The following is a 23,830-nucleotide window of genomic DNA, read 5'->3' on the forward strand; positions in this document are numbered from 1 at the left end:
TCCCTGGGCGTTAGGGATCACCATTGTTTGTGCAGGAGCAGGAAGACGGGGAGGACCGAGGTATTTTCTCCCTCTTTTTTCGGTGTCTGTGCGTGTCTGCGTGTGCGTGTCCCGGGGAGCTCGCCCGCCGGGCAGGCAGCGCACGGAGGCAGCACAGCGAGCCCCAACGCCGCCGCAGCCACCCGGACCCGTCCTGCCCGGCTCGGAAACGAGCCCCGGGATCGCCGCTCCCCATGCCCGTCCCCCCCCCCCCCTCCACCCCCACACACCGCCCCCCCCCCCCCCCCCTCACACCGCCCCCCCCCCCCCCCCTCACACAGCCTGAGGGGGGCACCCCCGCGGCACCCCGCGCCCCCCACCGCCGCCGTACCCAGAAGCTCTCGGCGAAGTACGCCATCATCATCCCGCCGCCCCCGGCGAGCGCGGCCCGGCCCCAGGCGCCGAGTGGCGAGGGCGGAGGAGGAGGAGGAGGAGGAGGAGGACGGGGGGGGGGGAGGAAGCAGCAGCCGCCGCCTCCCTCACACGGCCCCGCCGCCCCTCGCCGCCGCGCATGCGCGCAGGCAGCGGGTGGACGCGGCGCTGCCGCGCAGGCGCCAGGGGGCCTGCGCCGCTCCGCCGGGAGAGGGGGAGGTGCGCATGCGCCTGGAGGCCGTTGTGTGCTGGGCGCCGTTGTCCGCCTGAGGGAGGCGGCGGGGACGGGGCTGGATCCGGGTCCTGCCCCTGCCCGGGGAGCGGCCCCGCGGACGGCCTCCGCAGGCGGCCTGACACGTACAAGCACAAACGCAGGCGCAGAGGGCGGTGAATTAGCGTGTGCGCAAGAGGAATGCGACAGGAATCTGCCCCGGCCGCGGGGCGGAGCGTTGCGCCGCCTCGCATATCTGCGAGGGAATAAGCGGCGTCAGGAGGCTGAGCTGCGGCAGTGCCCGTCACACACCCGCTGCCTGCTCCCCGAGACGTCCCACAGAGTCATGTACTGTGATACGTGCGTGTCACAGAGTCCTACACTTCAGTCCTATATCACAGAATCCGACGATCGAGTCCTGTATCACAGAGCCCTACAGCTCCACAGGGGTCGACCGCTGTCTGTACCTCAGGCTGGGATGAAATGGCGCAGAAAGCCCCAAAGAAGGGCAGTGCCCCGTGCCTGCTGCCCCCTGGCACTCACGTTCCCTCTGCGACTGTTCGCAGTCCTCAATCCTCACCTACATCTTACTGGTTTTGATCAAGGGTACAGCTGCCAAGATTATCGACAGTCAAACATCAAGCTTACTCAGGGACCAACGCACCCAGAATAGGGTAGATGGTCTTTATGGGGTCTTCATGTTGATTAAACACCTCCATCAAAGCCAAACGGTTAGGAAAAGCATCCTGCAGAAGCTTAAAGAACTATAGACTTTAATTAGGCATATATTTTATATGCTAGGGCAAAATGAGACCACCAAATTTGTACCAGCACAAGTCAGTGTGATTCATTCTGCCTTACAGAATTTCAACTGCCTTTACAAGTTCATGGAAGATGAAGAACATCATTCCGAATTGGTGTAACTGGCTATACCTTTAGCACACCGTTTCCCATAGCCCCATGGTCACTTTAGGAGTGCCTCTCTTTCTAGCAGCATTCTCCTAAACTTTCACAGTGTGCAAGGTTCACTGAGTCACCAATGCCAAGACAGAAAAATTCTGGAGCCTTTGTGTAGTCACAACTTACAAAGAAGTCCCAAAAGACTGCTAGATCTGGATTTATCTCTTTTAATAGTAGCAAGCATGTACATGGTAATTCTAAATAACAATATGCTGTAGTACTACATTTAAAAAAAAAATGCTTTATGCTTCTGTTTACATGACATAAGGAAGCATTCTGCATTATGGTGCTCTTAACCTAAAAGATATGAACACAGTTCATTTTGTAGTTTATCTCTAAGGATGTACTCCAGGGCAAACAATGGAATAAAAGCTGCATGATGCAGAGCTGAGTTGTTGTTGTTGTTTTCCTCCCCTCTCTCCATACCAGATATAATATATATATATATATATATATTTTATTTTTATTTTTTTTTCACATGGACAGATAGTATGCTATGATGGAAGGGGAGTCAGGTTTATTTATACATTTTAAAAATGACTTCCCATCTTCCACATTTTCAAAGGTATATAGTCATCCTGTATCTATCAAGATGCTACATCAAGATGCAAAACAACTGCTGCTGTTCTGTAGCAATCTACCATCACACAAGCATCAAATGTATCCTCAGGCTTTCTAAAAGTCCACCCCCCCCCCCCCCCCCCCCCCGGAGAAGTTAAGTGAAATGCAAAGTCTTAGACTCAGCTTTAAGGCATCCTGCAGCACAGGTACAGTTATCTAGAAAACCACTTTGATATAGATGAAGATCAGGAATAATAATTATGTTCTTAAGGTACACTGAAATTCCCACAATAAAAATAGTATCTTCAGAAGTGAACTTTCTTTTGAACTCCACACACAATCACAAAGCTCTACCGGCAACAAAGGACTGTTTTAAAATTTTAATATTGTGCATGCAGATCTTGTCACTTACCTTGTATTTACAGTAGCACATACTGAAAAACACTTTCTGAAGCCAATCTTATTACACACATCCCTTCTTTGGAGACTGGGCTAGATAAGAAAATTCTTGATTATTGATTACCTTGCTTAAGGTACTGCTGGGTATTATGTAGTGAGCATGACTAAAAACTCAGTTCACGTGCTACCTCAGTACCATGTCAATAGCCAGTTAGTCTCTACAATTTTTCGGGCATGACTCTTGCATAGCACCCAGCAGCAAGTATTAGGACATATTAGCACTCAGTATCTTGCAGCTGAAGTTAAAATTCAGTATAAAGACATATGATGGGGGTGAGATTTTATGTGCTGTTACAATACCTAGCCAGTGTATTAAGGTCATTCTGCAGGGCAACTCTGCAAATTTTCTAGATAGAGAAATCCACAATGGGTTACTAAATACAAAATCAGTGTCACTTATTCTTTTTGCTAAGTATAAGAATACTTTGCAAAAAAAATACCATTTATAGTACTTTATTTATTTATTTATTTTTAGGTATTGTCTTTTAGCATTTGCCAAGGACAGGATGCTGAGTTAGGTAGGCTCTGTCCCAGCACAATTGTTCTTTTGTTCTTATAGTGTAATGGGAGTGGGCAGAAAGGAATGCTGTGCTGATAGCCATAACTATACAGTGAGCACTGTGCAATACAACAAACATTCTCATTGCATATTATCCCTAGCTTTCACAGAATATTCAAGTAATTTTCTGGAGTACTAAGTTTTTTAGTAGAGAATTTAAAAAGCAATTCCTCTCCTATTTTTGCCATGTACACAAATTTAAGGTTAAAGAACCACAATAAATAAAGAACCTCACAATAAATGTTTGAAGAGCTGAACAGATTTCTTGACTATACTAGTTAAGTAACATCTCATGAATACAATCCTCATTTTGAAAAATGATGCCATTTGATACTAATGTAGGTTGCATATGTGTGAAAGGAGGTCTTCAGCTCATAATTCCTCTCCCAGAAAAGCATCCTTGATTCTAGTTTGCTCTCTCCGTTTCATTCACCCATCCTTCTGTATTGCCAGCTTCTGATCTTGTAAGTTTTAATAACAACCTATTTTCAAAAATCAATCCTTTCAAAGACTGTAGATTAGGCGAGGCATGGCATTATATGCAGTGAGTTCTTATTGGGAGGATCTGTCAAGTAGGATACAGAAATATGGAGTGCCTTTAGACTACACACATTAATATCATTAAAAAAACAAGATTGTATATTGCTTTCTACCTATAGAAACTAAGTTAATCTACTTTATGAGTAAGTCATTTGAAAATAGATTATGAACTTTAGGCACAGTAACTGAATACAATTTTGGGGTACACCCATGGTACATGAACCTACAACTGAAGGCACTAATACTTTGAAATGAGAAAAATGAAGACATCAAATAACCTGAATTAAATTTGGCTGCTATTAAATTACTGTCATAATGGACTGCCAAAAAGCTAGTTGATATTTGAAGCTCTTTATACATTTAAGAGTAAGAAACTGATGCAGGTAAAATACAATCTTGCACTGCGCTATTTTTTTAAAAAGAGAATCTGAAGACGCAGATGGAGTTGGACCTTTTTTATGCTCCTCAGATACATACCAAATTGAGGCACACCCTTGAAATGCATTTACTTTACTTTTTTAAAATAGTTATACAATGAACCTTGATAAGAAAACAAGAACTTTTACTGCCAATTGAGACAGATTCCAAAACAATGAGCACCAGAAAATATACAAAGCCTTTATTTTTTTCTTATAGCTGTAGTGGAGAACAAAAGATGAGGAAGAAGGAAGACAGCAAATTGCTAGGGAAGTTTCTTTCAAAAGTCATTTAACTGTGATAAGTATTATCAGGTTATGTTACAGGATTTCAAGATCATCAGGAGCATGTTCTAACCACATGGTTGTACCTGACCAGATGCAGACATTACCCAGAAGCCTAATCATTCACTTGCTTCTGATCTAGACATTACCTTCATGACTAGAGAAGGTTTTGTGTGTGTTGTGTGTGTGGTTTTGTTTGTTTGTTTGGTTGGTTGGTTGGTTGGTTTTGTTTTGTTTTCTTAAGGCACAAAAAGTGCAATGAAATCTGGTACATGGTAATCAAAGCTAGAAAGCTTTAGAAAAAAATCTGGCTAGGAGTAACAGACTAAAAAGTTGGTAGCAAATACAGCTAACTTAAAATAACTTATCCAAAGAGTACTGGCAATTCTCCAACACAATCTTAAAATATTCCCAGCTCTTTTCAGAGATATACACGCAAACTGAAGATGTGGTCTATTGAGAGATCACAGGTGAGATTATGACCAAATTACACTTTTGGGCACAATAGATGTTTCTATCATTATTTCTGAGTTTATGATAAAAATAATTGTGCACATAGATAACCATATTCATTACAGTATGAGATCAGCTCAATTTTTTCAGCTTTCTATAACACCCCACCTAAGCTCTTTCAAAGTTGCTAATGATTTTTGTGTTCTGTTGAACCATTCACTAGCGAGTTTCAACTGCGCTGTTTTCAACATCCCAGGAATGCTGTATTCCATTAGGCTGAATCATCTGACTCACTGTATATGTAAAACCACACTTCTATTGATCTAGTCAGCAAGCTTGATCACATCCCATTCATTACTTCAATTACTTGAATTATGAACTCAACAGCATTGTTTCAAAGTGAGTCACTTAGTACCAATACTCGACCTTTATTAGCCTTCTGCTCACGCTGCCAAAATCTGACTTCATCAAATCAGTTAAACCAGATGGAAGTGTTAGTTGGCATTAGTAACTATAAAATGCAGTAGTTTAATGGCTATAAGTTTCATGTTGACTTTCTCCAGTGACACTTCAGTCCTGCCTGAAAAATTCTGTGTTATTTCTAATATATTCAGGAGATGCATTTACTACAGATACACCATGCTGAGTTCTCTGAAAGGTAATATTCTGATATTCTCTGAAATTCTGATTTTCTGATATTCTCTGAAAGGTAATATGATGAATTATTATGCTGTGATCCTGTCAGGTACAGAGTCAATGGTTAACTAAACTTTGCTGTTTTGTCAATATTTGATATTGCATACATAACGTTTTAGCCACTTACCTGAAAATAGGTTAATCAATGCACTCGAAGCAGCTTCTTATTTGTGGTCAACCAATGAAAAAGAACCTAAATGAAAAAGAAAAAAAAGAAAAGAATTGTTTAAAGGATTTAAATTAAATGAAAAGCAAACAAACCTGAAGCGTTTAGAAGACAGAACTCTGATGGTATAACTTCACTTAGTACCAAAATGCCGCAGAGTACCTACCACACTGTGATTTCCAGACCACAAAGATCTTTCCTGATAATATGAAACAGAAACGGTAGCTTGTGGTAGAAAGGCATGAAGATCCACTAATAAGATCACACGGTATCTCAGGAAAGTGTTCTAAATGCAGCCTAGTGGAGAAAATACTGCTTGTGTTTTTAATTAAACACAAATACAGCTCATTATTATTACTATACTAACAAACAGGAAGTGCAAAGACTTGGGAATGAGTTTTATGAGATATATTCACAGAATGATGAAAAATTAATCTGGACAGAATTTTTTGCTGTTTAGGTAAGAAATCATTGGGAATATTATGAGAGAAGTAAAACAAAAAAGTACAGGTACTGAAGTAGCATTGCATGTTTGAAATCTGAGTGGTGGTAATGGACAATATAGGCAGTGAATGAGTGGGTTGCATTTGGGAGGAAGTCATGCTATGTGAAAATATAACTTTTGATTCTTTACAGCACCCATAGTTATACACACTAGTGCTTACCAATGGCAGCCATCAACTTGAGCAGCTGGAAGACAGACAAATTTCATAGTGACCTTATCACCTTGATAAAAAAACATGTTAAAGCCTAAGTCATTATGAAGATGTGCAGACTTGTATTAGCAATAATTTTCAGGGCCTTCTGTCTCCACACATAGGTTAATATCCTGGTATTTCTGCCAATTAGTACAATTAAGAAATAAATGTATGTGAGATGCCTATTGCTCTTAATTAGGCAAAACTCTGAGTTGTACCAGCGGGCAATTCACCTGTGGCCTCTTCAAGTCTCCACAACTCCCTTTTAAACGCTGCCTTTTTATGGACTGAGTAAAGGAACGCTTGCAAGTAGTGGGAGCTGTGGTCAAAGGTTCGAGCTAGCTTCTGCCTGTTTTTCGCCCAAGACAGACAAAGGTTTTGATGTGTAAAACCTATAGCAGTAAGGAGGATTGGGATAAGGAAAATTAAAATTAGATGCATTATCCTACGGAAAAGTACTGGAGAAAGTGATGCAACTCTGTCTCCTCTGCTAAGGTACGTAAAGAATGAAAGAAAATAGCCACTTGAATTCTTAGTGATGCAATTCATCTGTCTGTCCAAAGTACATCTGCTCCTAGAAGGAAAAGGTGTGTGAGTTTACTAACCTGGTGTTATTTTGGGTACAGGTTCAAAATGTTTACTTCAGCAAGCAGCTTTTGGAATGTATGTGCAAGACAATGACCGGAAATATGTATAATGACTGAAATTTTATTTTCCAGTACGATTAAGTTAGAGGAAGGCAATGCAACATACCTTGTGTCAAAACACCGCTCTGAGAAGGTGCATTGGGTCTGGCTGGGATGGAGTTAACTTTCCCTGTAGCTGCTCTGCCTGCACCTCTATCTGGAGCAGTCATGGCACCAGCCTTGTGTCTCTTACTGAGCAGCACTGGCACAGCAACCAGCCACCCTCCAAACCCCCTCGAGCCAGCAGGAGGTGGGCAAGGGGTGGGGAGGGGACATCCCCAGGGCAGCTGATCTAAACTAACCAAGGGACACTCCTTACCTCGTGGTGTCACACTTAGCAATAAAGGGTGGGAAAGGGGAAGGAGTTGGGCAGAACAGGCTCTTGTTATGAAGAGGTCTGTCCTCCCGAACAACTGCTACGTGTATTGAGGCCCTTCTTCCCGGATGTGGCCAAACATCACTTACTGATGGGAAGTAGAAATATTTTTTTTCCTCTGTACTTCTGCGCAGCCTTGCTTGTTCCCCCTCCTTGCCCTTCTTTTTCCCTTTAATTAAAATATCCTCATCTCAACCTGTGAGATTTTTTTTTCTTCCTTTCCAGCATACTTCCTTCTTCCCTCTTCTTCCAAGGAGGGGAGTGAGGAGGGAGCGATTGTGGTGGAGTTTGGCTGCCCATCAAGGTAAAACCACCACAGAAGAAAAACACCAACACAGAATTATAAAATTTAAATCAAAATCTTATTATTATATTATTCTTAAAGGTCTCATTCACTATATTTGAGTTTTCAAACTGTAGAATCCTTCAGTTTCTTTATCTGCCAGCCACAGAATCCTCTAAACAAGCCAATGTGAATATAACTCCAATGGGTGTATTGACAAAACTGCACCTGAAGTTTGCTCTACACATGGGGCGTTCCTTGACAATTATGTCAAGGTAGAAGTATTGGCAAGTTACATTGCTTCTCGCTATGTACAGTGCTGTATTAGAGATACAAATTGTTTTGCATTTACAGCAAGTACCAGGGGAGCAGATAGAAATACTGAACAGTTTAATTAATCTTAGTATTATTGCAATAGTTACACATTCAAGTTAACCTGTATGCTGTAAACAAAGGGGAAGACTAAGTTCCCCTGTATGCAAAAAATCATGACTATCCATTTTGCCAACAGGTGATAGGAAAAGGAAAAATGGGTAAAAATGCTGTCATCATAAGACTTCAAAGCTTTATTTTCAGATTTTAAATATAAATTAATATTTGACAGAAAGTATTTGTACCTGGAGCTACAAAATAAAGAGTATGCCAGTTTTAACTTTCACAATTCAAATGCAAGTCTGGCAAAGTCAATAAATTTGAAAATCTGTATGATTCAAAAGTATTTTTTTATATGTTATCACTTATACATACATGCTATAAGAAGTGTGCAGCATAATTACATATGTTTTTCTTAAAGTGGACTGACTAGTGGAAAAAACACCAAGTCCACCATTTTACAGATTAACATTGGTGGGTCTTTTGGGAAGTTTCATTGGTGCTTGTATTGCTGATTTTATGCAAAACAAGAGCAAACGCCTCTGAAAGAAATGGACTTTGGATGTCAATAATTTATATAAGCAATATGCTTCATTCCGAGTCATTTGGATTAAAAAAGTTACCAACATTTATCATTTAACGCACATAAAAAAATGCATGCACTCAATATTCCTATTGAAATGCTTCATTTTTCATTTAGGTCTTATCTTTAAGTTAGATACAAACGTAAAATGAAAGGGAACAGCATGGCGTATGTTGGAAAGACAATCCTTTGCACTGTTGCAATCTAACCACAAACTTAGTCACAACATTCGTTTTACCTGTTCAAGATGCTAGCACTTACACTGCTCGTTTCTTATGTGTAAGCAAGTAGTCATTAACCTCAGACTCAAAATTAGAGGTTACAGCTAAAGATCAGGCTCTGAGTCAAGAGGGTTAGAAATTTTGTGCAAGTACCCTGCTAACAGCAGGACTCTATCATAGGTACCCCACGAGAAAAGGGAGTGGGAAGGGTAATTCGAAAGAAAACACACTCCTACCCCTCCCACCAGTCACCAGTGCACTCATGTCTCACAGCTGACAGGAGCTGATCTCTCTAGGTTAAGCAGACTTTTATCTGAGTATGCAGCAATGGATTTCTACTGAAGTTTTATTTTGTATTTGCTCATGCATTTTATTGAAATTTACCACTACGCTATAGAAGTTACACCTGTCCAGCACAGGTAACTAAGTTGTCTGTATGTAATTGACCAACTGTTAAATGTTGAACATGAAATGTTCAAATTGATCTAGATGGATTTTGTCCCATGAGATACCACTCTTAGTATTATGCTTTCATTTTGCAGACTCCTGTATCAGGAAGTTAGAGAAGAGCAGATCTTTACATAGCTTGCATGATCCCAGTCCCATAAAAGCTAGACAAAAATTGGATAAAGACCTCTGCAAGGTCTCCTTTATTTTTCTTTTTCCTTTAAGGCCTTGATTAATTTTCAGTCATTTTTTAGTTTGCTCCTATTTTCCTTCGGATTATTGGTAACACAAGTAGTGAGGTCTGTTTTCTCCTATCTGGTGAGCCTTAGCAAACATCAGCTATTTCAAATGAAAATGAATTCACCATACCATTTCTCAGTAAAGCACTTAACAGTTATGACCCAACAAATACTGATATAAGTTCAGTTAAACCTTACATGTCTACATCAATCTGCCCCCAGGCAGCATGAAGCATTTAAATTGAATTGACCTGAACTAATCCAAAGATCACTTTCTTTGAGATAAATGCAAACCCTCCTTATTCTTGAAAAGACTTCAGAACTTGCATGTGGTAACCAGAAGAGTGCACTAACGGCTGAGGAAAACCATAAATGAAGCTAGAATCTTTTTTTTTTTTTCATTAAAAATTAGAATGCAACATCTATATTTAAACAACTTTATTAACATAGTCAAGCAGTGATTAACATTCACATCTATTATGTCACATCATACAAATGTAAATACAAAATTACTACAGTACAATATATATTCTCTGCATGATCCAAAATATTTGGTGGCCCCAAAAACTCTTTAAAATTCAGCAGCTTATCAAAAATTAAAACCATATTCTATTTAAAATGAAGTTCTGTTAGCACATAGGCAGACTTCAAGAAATAATCACTCAATTTAGTACAGTTTGAGAGGTTGCAGGAGGATATGTTTGAAGGAAACATTCCAACATTGTGGCAGATACAGAAACATCAGATTTAAAGCTTTCAAGCAAAACTCATACAACCTAAGTTGTCAGCAGAAAGATCTAGTCATCTTTCACTTTAAACTGTTTTATATACTGCATTCAATTTAAAATTTTGGAAATGTTTAGTATTAGCAAGTCAGACAGCATACAACATATCTACCTATCTCTTCCCATGAAAAAAAGATACTACACTACAGACTTAACAGCCAAATAAACCTGCTCGTACTAATCTTTTTTAAATAATAACGATCCCCATAAAGTTCATCCAGGCCTTCTCAGTTTTGTTTCTCACCCAAAGTAAGTAAACAGATACCTAAGGTGAAAGTAGCACAAAAGAACTTGCTTATCAAAAAATAATACTATAAGTGCTGAATTCTTAGAGATGTGGATTTGGCTTACTAAGACGTATACTGTTAACACCACACTGGGATACATCTTTTATAGAGCCATTTTAACTTCCCTCACATAAATACATTCAAGTGAGTAAAGTATCCTTATTATTTTAGCAGAATATATACCATAAGGCAAGCAACAAGAGTACTCACCTCAGAGTTTCCCCATTTAAAATAACCTAAAACTGGCTTGCTCCAACCATTAAGTGCAAAGAGCAAGCATCAGTGGCAGACAAAAAAAGAAAAAAGAAAAAAACAGCTTCTATTGGAGAAGAATAGCTAGTAGACTGATGGATGCAAGTCATCTGGAGAATGCATAGGTGAGTGAAATACACAGCTACTGATCAAGCTTCATTTACTCAAGATGAGGTTACTGGAAATTCTTATACTTATGTAATATATAACAAATATGTATGCAAACTACATCAGCATCTATGTGAGATAACTGCAAGTTTTATCTTTTTAACTTACAGCAGTCATTTCACTGTAGAGCTTAACCTTTATCTAAGATAAAAAGTTACTCTTTAGACCCTATATAGAAGCTTTTTGCATCTATCATCCCCATGAAAGTACTGAAGTAATTAGTGTTAAGTTGCAACTTCTTTCCATGACAAAATCTGAAACAGAAGGTTTCCAATACAATGTTGCATTTAAAGCATTTTTCAACAAATAGTTCAGTTGTTTGAATATGGATGCATTCTCCTCAAGGGAAGAATGTTTTTGCACCTTTATCTATTAATACATTCAATATGAATAAAATAGGTGAAGCAAAAGTCATTATTGTCCCACAGTAGAAGGTTAATTTAGATTAAGTTCAAGACAGAGGAGCTGCCTACCATGAAATACATGAACTGATATAATTAAGACACATTTTCATAAGCATGTGTTCTGAACAAAAAGGGTACAAGAGTATTCACCTGAGATAAAGCTAGTATTTGAATATTTCTAAGTAGCAATGAGTTTCACTTGAGGAAAGCCACTCCAAGTTTTAAAATATACATTTTACTATTATACAATATATGCAGTTTAAGTAAGATTGATGTTAACATAAAAGTCCTAACAAAAAAAAAATAATAATCACAGTGTGTATCAATATTGTTAGTTACAAAATGTATGCTACCTCATAACCTTTAAAAATTATAATGATTATAAATTTTAAACCCATTCTCCTAAAAGTGATCTTCTGAGTATAAGCATTAAGGAGCAATAAACTAAAGCATAAGAATTAGCTCATTACAATTTAAATATATACATATTCACTGATTTAGAAAATAATCAAGCTTTGGAAAAAAATTACAAAATTGATTATTTTTGCTTGCACTGGTTAAAGTAATGAACTATTATAATTTTTTTTTTCTTTTTCCTAAATGAAAAGAGCTGTTTCCTGAATGTGTAATGAAACATGTTTAGTATTGAACTTCACTTAAGACTAATTTAACAGCAATTTTGAACTGCCAAAAAAGATGCATTTGTAAGGATTTTAAATACACTTTCTGTTACCAACTTAGGTTGATCAGCAGCTTTTGTTCACTCTCAGAATCCTTCAAAAAAGGGAAACTCAAAACAGGAGAAAGGCATATATAAAAACAGTAAACACTGACCTCCTGAGGTTCCTACAACAAAAATATTCAAGTAGAAAATCTACACCATTACTTAGCAGCGGCTATTTCTGTAGTTTAGCACACTAACAGCACTTTATTCAGTGTGTAAGGAGCAAATGAAGTAAGCCGTGCTTTCAGCATGCCAAGAGGCAGAAACACTGGAATGTAACAAAGACAAACTCACAATTCTACCAGTATAAACATTCAGTCAACATTCAAAGACTGTCATGACCACACCACAAGAATCAAGATGCTTTTTTATATATCCCATGATGCAATAATTGAATTGTAACTGTTAATGTTGATTCACAACTTTTCTTACCTCACATTGTACCCTAAATGGCTTCTGCAAATTTCTGCACTATATTATGCATTAGGAAAAGGGTTTATTCACTTTAAAATATACAATGAGAGAACTTACTGGTACAAAAAGACTACTTTGTCAGTAATGTTTATGTCTGCCTTATTTTAATTACTTCACTTGCTGTTATACCAGACCAATTCACATCTGTGTAAATACCTATTAAAATATGAATGTACAAAAGTGGCATCCTAAGCTAATCTGTGATGAGGTGGTGTGGTTTTATTTGGTTAAAGGGACTTTCTGAAATTTAAAAAGTCTAACTAAGCTTGGATTCTAGCCATAACGCTATGTTTTATTTAGGTAGGTATTCTATGTTACAAATTTTTTAATGTAATTTCTCTGAAATTCTTACCTAATGTTTGAACACACTCGAAATTAAAGCAAGTTTGGGTCTAAAAAAATATCCTACCTTGCTAAATTTTAATTTTTTGTTCTTTTTCCAGATTAAGTGTTTTTAGTGACTAAAACTAATTCTAATTTAGTTCAGTTATTAGTTCAGAAGGAATTTGTATTTGCTACCAAAGCAATGTAATTTGAAAGCAAGTTATCGCATGCAATTTTGACAAAATCATATAAATACTATGTACTAGCATTGCCGAGTGTACTTCATACAGCACGTCCAAACTATTTTTCAGGCATAATCCATTTAAATTTGCAAAGCCAAATTAAAAAAAGGACAGAGGGGGGAGTCGGGGACAACGTAAAATGTGCATGCTATCATGCATAAAAAAAATTATCTTTGAACATCATTTATAAATTCACACTCACACAGCTCAAACTTCAGTGCAATGGCTAAATCATCCAACACTCAAAGAACAGAACCATGCAAAGAAGAGCAAGTTCTTAAAAACGAACAAACAAAAGAAAAAAAAACAAAAAACAAAAAACTGTTATCCAGTATCCATTCTGCAATGCAAAGGTGAGAAACTAAATCTATAAAAAGGCTGTTATGGCTTAATTTTGTTTTGCGGATTAATTATGCAGCACTTGAAAAATGGAAAGGTGTGGCTTCACCTCTGGCCAGCAGAGTTAAAAATCTCTCCATTTTCCTTTATCATCATGGGATACTCTTTAGGCAATCTAAATTAATAAAGACTTGCCACTTTCAGATGGACACAAGATCAAGTGTACCAGTTAGGATTTCACATTCACAGTACATAAGAAAATACACATGGAAGGAAAAGTAAAGGGTTAACTTAACAAGGATTTATTCACAGGAATACATGTAAGTAGAGAAAAAAACACAACAGAAAAGCTAAACAAATGAAATGAAGAGGATCCAAACCAACTTTCACTCTGTAGCTTTAAACTTGCACCCTTGTGCATTTAACTACATCACAAAGGGCCACCAACATGCGCCGATACAGTGTAGATACCCTGCATTACATCCATTAACTTAAACATCTCTTTAAGATCATGCTTTGAACAAAAAGAAAGCATAGAAGGTAATATGTTGAGTGGGAATAAACACAAATATAGCAATCATGTCATCAACTTCTACAATTGTCTTTACGTGCCAACTAACATTTATGCAGCCTTTAACGGGTCTTACCATGTAACTCATTTTTAGAGATTCTGATAAAATCACTAGTATATAACCATGCAGAAAGCACATCACACTGACAGCACAGAGGCAAGTATTTTGCACAGCTATATCAGCTTTCCACATTGTGCAGGTTACACACAATACAATATCAATCTTATTCTTAACAGATCCTAAAAAGGTATTTCAAGGCCTAATTGTTAACTACAGTACTTTATATCTATATTCTTAATAAAAATAAAATCCACAGAATCTTAGAAAAGGAATTTTAAATGCAGGGCTATACTGAATTGGTAAACTGCAACACAAAACTGGCGCAACATAGGTAAATGTATACCAATTTCACTCTATGTGATGCAAGCATGCTACTTTCCCACTAATTTAAATTACTTCTGATCACTATGAGCCAGAACACATGCCTGAACCTTAAACTGCACGTTAAGAATAATGCCTTACTCTAGAAATTAAATCTAATGAAGTACAATAATCAAATCATATCCACTACTTTAAATTCTTTTTAACGTAAAAATTAGGATGTCAATCTCTACTTTGAATTGTCCCTCCCCTTACCCCAAAAATGAAAGGAGTGACTCATTTGGCAGCTTGCAGGTTGCTTCATTTTGTCCAAGCTATCCTTTATTAATTTATGATGGGGTTTCTGTATCATACACTGCAAGTGTCTGTTTCTAATACAGACACAAGCTGCATTTTAACTGTACTAACTTCATTTGTGTAGTTCTTCATTAACATGCAAATACCTAGGAATCCCATCAAGCAGGATGAAATAATGTAGAAAACCCTTACTTAAAAAAAAATAAAAAAAGAAAGCCTTTTACTGTTTGTGACCCCCATTCTTAGGTTTCCTTTATTGTGCGCAAAATAGTTTTCCTCTTTACGTATCCCCATGGTTCAATTATATGGTTCTTATTTTGGTACAATTCCCCACAATATTCCAGAATGTGCTGTTTTATGAATAGATTCTTTTTTTTCTTCTTCACATCCAGTGCAGAGTTGTAATAGGAGACAGATTTCCACCCACAAAGGCTCCAGATGTTAAAACATTTCCCAACATCGACTTAATACAGTGACGGCAACACCTCCCTCCCGCCCCTCCCAGTAGGGTTGGGATTGTACTGTATTCCCTACTGGTTCACCCTTCCCCCCAGTAAAGGGTAACATTTTCCCTGGGTGCAGAGGCTCCCTCATAGTCTCCCAGACTGAAGGACCTATAAAAGAAGAGATAGAGGTATAGTTAAACCTTACTTTTAAACTGAAGTGACAGACCTGTGCATAAACAGAGCATTTTTTTTTTTTTAAAGCAGTAGGTGCAAGCATAAACTTAAAGAGAATTTGTGCATAGATTTTCCTTTTATAAGTCTGTTTAAGAAAATAGACTATTTATAATAGTGAAGATTAGTATTCACGGCAACAATGTATGCTTTAAAGCTACACTGACAGTTCTATTATTGTAAGCCAAGCTTAGATTTAAGGTGAAAGCAGTCCTGTATATTCTATCAAGATTCTGCCCTTTTAGTACAAAATTATGAGGTAGTTACAGTGTCGAGAAAGATTATTAAACATATCTTTACTAATATAAGAATTTCACTTTTATGTGAATTAAACAAGATCATCATACTGTCTCTTCAACACAAACTAAGAACAATTTAGCTTTTTTTTCCTACTTTGGATTTTTCTTTAGAAGGAAAAAAAAAAAAAAAAGACTATGTCTAAACTAAAATGCCCTTATTGATAAATACGTAAATTTTTGAAGCTGGTACATTTTAAATCCATTTTTCAAATGAAGCATGCAATTTAAATGAATTATTATGCCACTGACTCTGAAAAACATTAGGCTGACTTTTAAATAGTTGTTAATTCAACAGTAAAACAGAATTGCACAATTCTCACCAGAATTTCAGTATTAAAATTCTCCAGCAAGTTATCAGATTTATATGTCTGATTGAATGAACTTAATCTGCCCTCCCTTCTTTTTTGTGCAGTATAATAAACTCTTGGCAATATCACACTCCTTTATACATGTGTACTTTGCTTTAATACAGTCTTCATAAAGAGCATACAAAGCAGGGTAGTATAACTGTAACTGTCGTAGAATGCACAGTCACTGTTCTTTGATGAAGCTGAGTATTCTGAGACAGAACTCCAACATTTCTGAATTGGTGCATAAAATGGAACATTGGAAAAACAAAACATATGAACTTCCCCCAAAAGTAAAGGTTTACAGACTGTACAGCTGCAGATTAGCATATCCTTAACTCAATGCAAAGACCGTATAGTATGTAGCCAGGAATGTATTGGACTTCTCATAACTAAAGTGTCTTGAACTTGCTTTTCTATCTGAGAGAAATGTTCAGCTTAAACTACACCTGCTATCTACTAATTCTTAAACTACATCTGCTATCTACTAATTCATAAGATGCACAGCGAGCCTTATGTCTTTAGTATGATGCCTTTAGAATCACACTCATCACTTTATTAAACCTGAACAGGCACTTAGTTACACCTATGCCTCCAATCTTATCTTGATACACTACTGTGCATATTGTACATTTTCTCTCTGTACAAAATAAAGTGTAGAGTCAGAAAGTTTTTGTAACAGCTACACTACCAGCACTTAGGTACACCATCATTGCCTTTTTTCCCCTTCTTATAGGAAGGAAAACCTTTAATCTAGTCAATTAATCACGTTTCAAATAATGCAGGTATGGATGAAGTCTGCTATACAGCTCTATTTAGCAAGGAAGATTCGTATGCTTACCTCTAATTATGGGACTGCAGCTACAGTGCATGAGGTTAAACTCCATAGTAAGCTGCAAGGCGCTCTTTTAAGGGAAGAGGAAACTGGTCAGAGAAACGCCTCCAATTCTCATCCCCAACTTGATTTTTAAATCCATGAAGAATCTAGAAGTGATGGGGGGGAATTGAAAGTAAAAATAGTCACTAAACAATAGATACACGATTATTATTTATTAGCAATAACCTACAATCTGTTGAACGTTCATCTATCTAAATTCTCCGATTTAAGTGTTAAACAAAGGAAATTAATAAGGCTTTCTTAAAAGGAAAACAAATTCAGTGGAGACATACAGAATATAGCTACCCATAAAGACTGATATTAATATTTAACTATCAAGTAAGATGACTTACAAAGTCTGTCAATTGACAAAATATTTAGTATTCTGAAATGACCTAACTCTAGGTTGTACGTTGTGATTGCTGTATTCATATTTCATTTTTAAATGTGTTACGGGTTCTAGAAGAAAAGTTGAGCCAGCCAGTTTCTAGCACAATTTCAATGCCTGCCAATTTCTAGCACAATTACAAAAGCATCCTATTAAAGCTATGCTTTTTCCTCAGAACCTGTAGACAACTGCTACTAAGAATGAAGTTGTTAAAAGTGTTTTGGGCATTAAAACAACATGGACCCACAGCAGTTAAAAGCGAGCATAAGAATAAAAAAAGCTACTGGTTACAGTCTGGATCTTTCAATATAGTAAGTCAACTGAAAACTAAGTGATACTATCAAAAAGGTCTCTGTATTTTTAATGTGAAAACAGCAGGTTAAAAGGCATATGTAAGAAAAAGCAGGATGAAATGGCTCCTCCTCACAAGAAAAATTGCAGAGAGTCTAAATGTTTCTGTTTTTCCTTTTTTTAAACTCAAGAATACTGAATTGCAGAACAGTTGGTCACAAAAATATCCTCATAGAAAAAATGTTAAAGCTCATAGTGCCGAGTTCACCCCCAACAACACATTCTCAGGGAAAGGTGCCCTTAAACAGGATGTAACAATAATTTTATCATAATTAATTTACTGCTTTTCTCTTAAAAAAAGACCTTCACCAAACAGGCTCACCTCTCTTTCCTAATCCAAGCAAGTCAGATCAGCCAGCTAACAAGAAGTGACAACGAAAAAAAAAAAACATCCAAGGATGTTCAGCTATGACACACAAAAAGACCGTGTCTTAGAGTGTTGTCTAAATGGTTCTTAACTCCAGCAGGCTCGGTGCTGTGACCACTGCCCTGGGGAGCTTGTCCCAGTGCCTGACCACTCTCTGGGTGAAGAACCTTTTCCTGATATTCAGCCTGAAAACCACACATTGTACAATCCACTAGCAAAAGACCTCAGGAGGCTACAAGAAAAGCTGTTTTTTTTCCCATTGTTCCTAAAAGATGTAGTAATTTTTTCAGATGGCAAAAGGACATACTCCAATGAGGAACTCATCTGAAAATTTGTATGCCATCACTTGATGAAAACTTGCCTCCTTTCTTGCATGAAAGAAGACAAAAGGATAACACTGAAAAAAAGCAAGTATCTTCTTATGTAAAATAGCCAGGAACTGCTGCATCTAGTTTGGAGGCATTAGATCCCACATGACTATCTTGGAAAGAATCCAGGACAGTTAAGCTTAACCTACTGAAGTGAGTATTCGGTGCTGAAGGAGCAGTGCAGAAACATGCACTGAAACTGCTTTGGACTATCATCACAGACAGCATCCTGGACTTCTTTTAAGCTTTTAAGTATTTGTTGTTTCCTCCTACTGACACTAGAACACTTACAACTATGCATTTCCTGAACCCAAACTTTCTTCAAAGGAGACTAGTTCTCTAGTACAGTAAGATTTCTGTCTTTGCTCCTCAAGATGGGATTCAAAAACTCTAGCTTCTGTTCTGATATTGATACTTAGCATTACTTGAAGAGAAAGTGCCAGTACTGACCCATGATCCTAATACATACTTAGAAATACATTCTATTTTAGCTTTAAAAGGAATATTGTGAACTTATGACACATATCCTTCCTAAAAACAGAGATAACACTTTACAATGTATGAAAAAAGGCTTATTACTGAACAGTAACAGCATATGTTCATGAATCTGAAATAGAAGGGGTTTTCTGTTGCTTTGCTTTTTAACCTAAGACACATAATAAATGTGTCTTTTCCCCCCACTTCTTATTTTATAAAAGGCAGGTAGTTTTTTTGCTTATATTCCTAAGCGAAGTGTCTATAGAATTTATTCTTGGATATCACTGCACATTTCTTGAAGGTTTGCTCATACAAGAAGGCTTCAGCAGAAGGAAGATAAACATATCAGGATAGCAATATAATATTTTCCATTTGCAATCTTCTAGATACTTCTGAAAAGAAAAAAACAGTTGTCCTTTTCATGGCAAAAAAAAAGTCTTGAACCAGACAGATCTCATTTTCTATAACAGAGAGATGACACGTGGGTATAGATAATCCTGTTCTTCAAAATGCAGTCAAATCATAGTAGTGTGGCATTATGAAAACCTCTTTGAGGGTGATTATCCTTTCAACTAAAATCCCAAGTGAACTTCTCAGCACCATTATAAAAAAGTTTGTAATACCCGGAATGCGTCTAAGAAAAAATAGGTCAAAAAACCTTCAGATTGTTTTGACATTTTGTCTGAAATTTATGACTTTGCAAAGAAGCCTCCATGACCACAAACATAGGAAGTGACGACAGTGGAAATAGAAACAAGAAAGAAACAGCAGACCCAAAACAACCATGATTAGGATATACTATTATACTAAGAACATTACCTTACAGAACATGTCTCGGAGATCATCTTTTGGGCTAACCCACGATGCAACAGCATCACAAAAAAAAATAAAGTCCTATAAGATTAAACAATTACATACGTTAGAAACCTCAATTTATAGGTCTGAAAACAATGCTTGATGTTCTTTCTATAAACTATGCAGGGGTCTTTGATCCTAACTCAAGAATTGATTCTGTTTTCGTGTACTTATTTTCCAGTTAATTCCGGTAAATTATTTTATTCCTAAGTGTACAGAAGTAGAAATGGCTGACTATGAAAAGTTTTGTTTCATCAGGTTTTTGATTAAATAAAGCCACAGTAACAAACAACAACAAACACAATTGGCTACTTTGAATTCTTTCAGTTCACATACGAAGTTTAAGAATCAGTCATCTTAAAAAACATGCAACACCAGATCACACACAACTTTCACTCAAATCTTCAGATGGAGAAAAGCTGTTCTATTTCTTTAAGCAGAGCCAGAAATTATTTCTGGGGCACGCAGAATGTTTATCATTCATGTTCAAAACTAAGACACCTCATAATCCCTGCACATAGTTCATCTGCTGTCATGCATTACATCTCTTACTACTGTATTAGAACACCAGTCTTTAATCATTAATTTGACAATGCTCATGTTTTTGGTTAGGAATCAAAGATAACAGCTACAGAGAAGAAGAGATAGGATAATGAGAAAAGTCCTTAATTTCCCCTGCAGTTGTTTGAAAGAACAAATGGACAGCAGAAGAGGGGAATAAGAACAGAATAAGGCGTAAGTGAAATCAACTGAAAAATTCAAATCAAGACAGAGGCTCAATTCTTCTATTTCAAGGAGAAGGATTCCAGGCAGTGGAGAGGAAAATTCACTTTGATTTTCCTCTCACAAAATATTACATTGGTATAGCTTTACTTTGGAGCTGTGGAGATTAAAAAGCAAGTCACTTCTATTCTTGACATGTACCATTTATTTTAAAGAATATCTTCCTTGTCACATTGACTATTTATGAAATATAATCCTAGTTTTGACAGAATCTTCCCTACCCTAGTTTTAAAAATGAAGAGGTGTTTATTATTTTTATTTCTTTCTCTCTTTAACTGTTTAGATTGCATCTGAAAAATAGGTTTTAATGCGTTGGATTTTGTCTTATATTTTCATACAGATCCTCACCACAAAATATATGACAGAAATATCACAATAGTTATTTTTAATCAAAGTGCATTATTTACAAATTAATTTTAGCCAAAAGATGAATTTAACATCTTTGCACTTCAACTCCTTTCCACAGATGATAATTACTGAAGTCCTGAAGTATTATCAGTGCTTATCACTGCAATGTAAACATTTTGGCCTCCATGACTTCAAAATAAAGCCACATCATGCTCTGCAGTGAATCAACATCAAAACTTTTTAATATTCCATATTCAGCTTTCACTAAATTTCACAAGGAAAAAAAAACAAAAAAAACCATAAACCAACCAACCAACCAACCAAACAAACAAAAAAACCCACAACAACAATAAAAATCTATTCATGCATCTTACTTGGACTACTCCACTGGGGTTGACTGAGATCATGGTACATATCCCACGGAATGCTGAATCCTTTTCCTCATTGTCTCTTATGTTTCGCAGAGAGGTGCACCTAGTAAGTTGGAGAGCAAATCTTAGCTAATTTTATTACTCCTTCATTCAGTCAAGTCAGAGCTAGATGACAGTATTTGATGGAATAAGTCACACTGATATAATGACCTAAAACACTGTTTTGAACAGTTAGAAAAATAGTTGCTGCAGTGTTTACTAGCATATTCCCATTATGCATCATATCCATAATTTTTTCTACCGTTTCACTATATACAAAGTATGACTTGTATTCCATTAAATACAAAAGGAACATGTAACTGAAATATTTATAGGAACTATCATTATTAGAAGCAGAACATATAATACCATCACAGTATGAATTATGTCAGATACCACTTACAGAACAGTTATTTAACTTTTACAGCAGCAAGCAAGCTATTTATACATAACAAGTCTATAAACATATATTCCTTACAGCATTTCAAGCCTCAGACTGATTTTTTTTTTTTTTTTTTAATTTTTTAAATAAAGTAATGCACGGTTTAAATTTTACAGTATTTGCATGCATTGTATTATCATTCTGGTGGATTTTAAAATGCTCTTTCATAATCAAGCTTTAACACAGCAAGCATGTGACAATCTTATCCCATGCATAAATTAGTCGTTAGCCACAACATAAAAAAATACATGACGGTGCTACTAAAAACTCACAAACCTGATAGGACAAGATTAGTCACATGGTTGGCAATGATTAAGGATTGAGATTTTGTAACCAACTGAAAATATATCTAAAAGTGAGATAGAAAGAAGAAAGAAAGAGAGTGAAGAAAAATGAATTAAAAAAAAAGATTGAATAATACACACCAGGGTCTTATAAACTGCTGTAGCATGGGGGCCACCTCTTGAGGACAAACGTAACCAAGACGACCAATTGTTATTGCTAAGGTAACGCAATCACGGTTATACACCACCAAACGCCAACCAAGACATGAGCAAATGAGGGGGGAGGAGAAAAAATAAAGAAAAAACAACAAATAACTCAGAAACAGAAACCAACAGAATCTGTGTATGATAATAAACATAAGATTTCACCAGTGCTGTTTATTACCACCCCCTAAATAAGAGGCAGCAACATATATGGTATACTCTCCAGGGTAAAAGAAAAATTAAAGAAGTAAATGAGAGAACACCAAAAACACAATTTAAAATCCAAAGGCTTTCTGATGTAAATAATCATTCTGCCCTCTTCCAAGTTCTCTCATACGTTAAATTTACCTACCATGCACTTGAGTTTTTAATCAAATGTGGTATTAAAAATTCCCTTAATCAAAAGGAATCAATCGTTTTCAGTTTTAGTATTAAGTACTCTTAACATTTGTTTTTTCAGTATTTAGAATTCAAGATTTTAATACACCTGTGAGTAATGATGCATTTAGAAGTAAGGTTACATTAAATGTACTGTTGTCTACCTATAAACACTAAGTAGGTGATACAGTTCTTAAAGAGTACCAAATATATATATAATTTTTCTTCATAATCTTGTAGGGAATTTAAAGTGATTGCTAAGTCACAGCAACTAACTTTACAATGTTAATTTTTTAATCCCAATTTCTCTTTTTCACAACAGGCTTCCTCACAAAAGTCATGTAAGAATCTGATTTATGTTACAAAGGCATAGGGACACATGAAAATCAAAATCGCTTCTTGAGATGATTTGGTGGTTTGGTCTTTTTTTGAGGGTCAGACTGAATAAAATATCATTATGCAAATGTGTTTTAGTGGTGTTTGCTCAACTTACAAAAGATTAATCTTTAGAAAAAGAAGAGGGTGGGGAATAATGTATCAGGATTACTTGAAGCAAAATACATGAATAATACTAAAATCCAGCAGATTTATATGAAGCAGAGAAAGGAAACCTGTGTTCAAGGGACATACTATGCAACACTCTAATTAAACAGGCATTTGTGAACAGTTTCATGAAACATGCAATAAAGCAGATGATGCTTTCTCCAATAAAAGTTTGGTGTAGGATATAGTAGTAGTTTGAAATGTACTCATTCCATGAAAGCTGCAGCTCACTTGTTATGTACTATTCTTCCCTGATATTACTCAATTTCAGCATACAATGTCTACAATTTTCAGGAGATATAGCTTCCTAAATTTTATTTGAACTACTCGTTTCAAATGAAAATGTAAGTTTTACCTCTAAGTTCTCACACCTACAGTCTGTACAAGAAATAGCAATTTCTGACAAAGCTCAAGTTTTTCCACATGTACTTATTTTTAATGCTACTACTTTTACTTAATGTAGTCATACATTTCTATAGAAGTGTTCTCATAGATCATTACACAGCAACTTAACACAGAAAACAGTAATATTTTTGCACATACCAGTGGCATGCAGCACAA

At 36.7% G+C, this 23,830-nt stretch overlaps 2 protein-coding genes across 6 annotated transcripts in view; both read right to left on the reverse strand.

The window, feature by feature from the left end:
* Nucleotides 1-444, reverse strand: part of FCHO2 (FCH and mu domain containing endocytic adaptor 2) — an 89,531-nt gene extending 89,087 nt beyond the window's left edge. For all 4 annotated transcript variants that reach the window (XM_032205384.1, XM_032205382.1, XM_032205383.1 and 1 more), the window contains exon 1: nt 371-444. In XM_032205384.1, the coding sequence (XP_032061275.1) occupies nt 371-403 (33 nt within the window). In that variant the 5' untranslated portion in view covers nt 404-444. The remainder of the gene's footprint in view (nt 1-370) is intronic.
* A 13,456-nt stretch (nt 445-13,900) lies between these two features.
* The window catches only part of TNPO1 (transportin 1), a 56,629-nt gene continuing 46,699 nt past the window's right edge, over nt 13,901-23,830 (reverse strand). Inside the window, exons 21-25 of one of the 2 annotated variants that reach the window (XM_032205371.1) lie at nt 22,286-22,361; nt 21,383-21,482; nt 19,842-19,916; nt 17,036-17,178; nt 13,901-15,485 (exon numbers count right to left, since the gene is read on the reverse strand). In XM_032205371.1, the coding sequence (XP_032061262.1) occupies nt 17,071-17,178; nt 19,842-19,916; nt 21,383-21,482; nt 22,286-22,361 (359 nt within the window). In that variant the 3' untranslated portion in view covers nt 13,901-15,485; nt 17,036-17,070. Of the gene's footprint in view, nt 15,486-17,035; nt 17,179-19,841; nt 19,917-21,382; nt 21,483-21,939; nt 22,210-22,285; nt 22,362-23,830 lie in introns of those variants that run through there. The other variant, XM_032205370.1, reaches the window with a different exon arrangement.

This window comes from Aythya fuligula, chromosome Z, assembly GCF_009819795.1.
Source record: "Aythya fuligula isolate bAytFul2 chromosome Z, bAytFul2.pri, whole genome shotgun sequence".
Lineage (NCBI taxonomy): Eukaryota > Metazoa > Chordata > Aves > Anseriformes > Anatidae > Aythya > Aythya fuligula.